The sequence below is a fragment of the Crocuta crocuta genome, unplaced genomic scaffold, assembly GCF_008692635.1.
Source record: "Crocuta crocuta isolate KB4526 unplaced genomic scaffold, BGI_CrCroc_1.0 scaffold128, whole genome shotgun sequence".
In the NCBI taxonomy this organism is placed as follows: domain Eukaryota; kingdom Metazoa; phylum Chordata; class Mammalia; order Carnivora; family Hyaenidae; genus Crocuta; species Crocuta crocuta.
In genome coordinates this window covers 5032326-5032983 of record NW_027532232.1, presented here as the reverse complement: position 1 = coordinate 5032983, position 658 = coordinate 5032326, and the positions used below count along the sequence as shown (strand labels likewise).

Here is a 658-nt window from a genome sequence, read left to right as displayed (position 1 = left end):
CGGGCCCGGCTTCGCCCCCAAGCACACGCTCAAGCCGCGCCCCAAGTCGCCCAGCTCGGGCAGCGGCGGCGGCGGCCCCAAGCCCTACAAGTGCCCCGAGTGCGACAGCAGCTTCAGCCACAAGTCGAGCCTGACCAAGCACCAGATCACGCACACGGGCGAGCGGCCCTACACGTGCCCCGAGTGCAAGAAGAGCTTCCGCCTGCACATCAGCCTGGTGATCCACCAGCGCGTGCACGCGGGCAAGCACGAGGTCTCCTTCATCTGCAGCCTGTGCGGCAAGAGCTTCAGCCGCCCGTCGCACCTGCTGCGCCACCAGCGGACTCACACGGGCGAGCGGCCCTTCAAGTGCCCCGAGTGCGAGAAGAGCTTCAGCGAGAAGTCCAAGCTCACCAACCACTGCCGCGTGCACTCGCGCGAGCGCCCGCACGCCTGCCCCGAGTGCGGCAAGAGCTTCATCCGCAAGCACCACCTGCTCGAGCACCGGCGCATCCACACGGGCGAGCGGCCCTACCACTGCGCCGAGTGCGGCAAGCGCTTCACGCAGAAGCACCACCTGCTGGAGCACCAGCGCGCGCACACGGGCGAGCGGCCCTACCCCTGCACGCACTGCGCCAAGTGCTTCCGCTACAAGCAGTCGCTCAAGTACCACCTGCGG

At 68.7% G+C, this 658-nt stretch overlaps 1 protein-coding gene across 1 annotated transcript in view; it reads left to right on the top strand.

The window, feature by feature from the left end:
• The window catches only part of ZNF777 (zinc finger protein 777), a 27324-nt gene that overhangs the window by 26484 nt on the left and 182 nt on the right, over positions 1-658 (top strand). The window contains exon 7 of the mRNA XM_077778044.1: positions 1-654. Coding sequence (XP_077634170.1) covers positions 1-654 — 654 coding nt within the window. The remainder of the gene's footprint in view (positions 655-658) is intronic.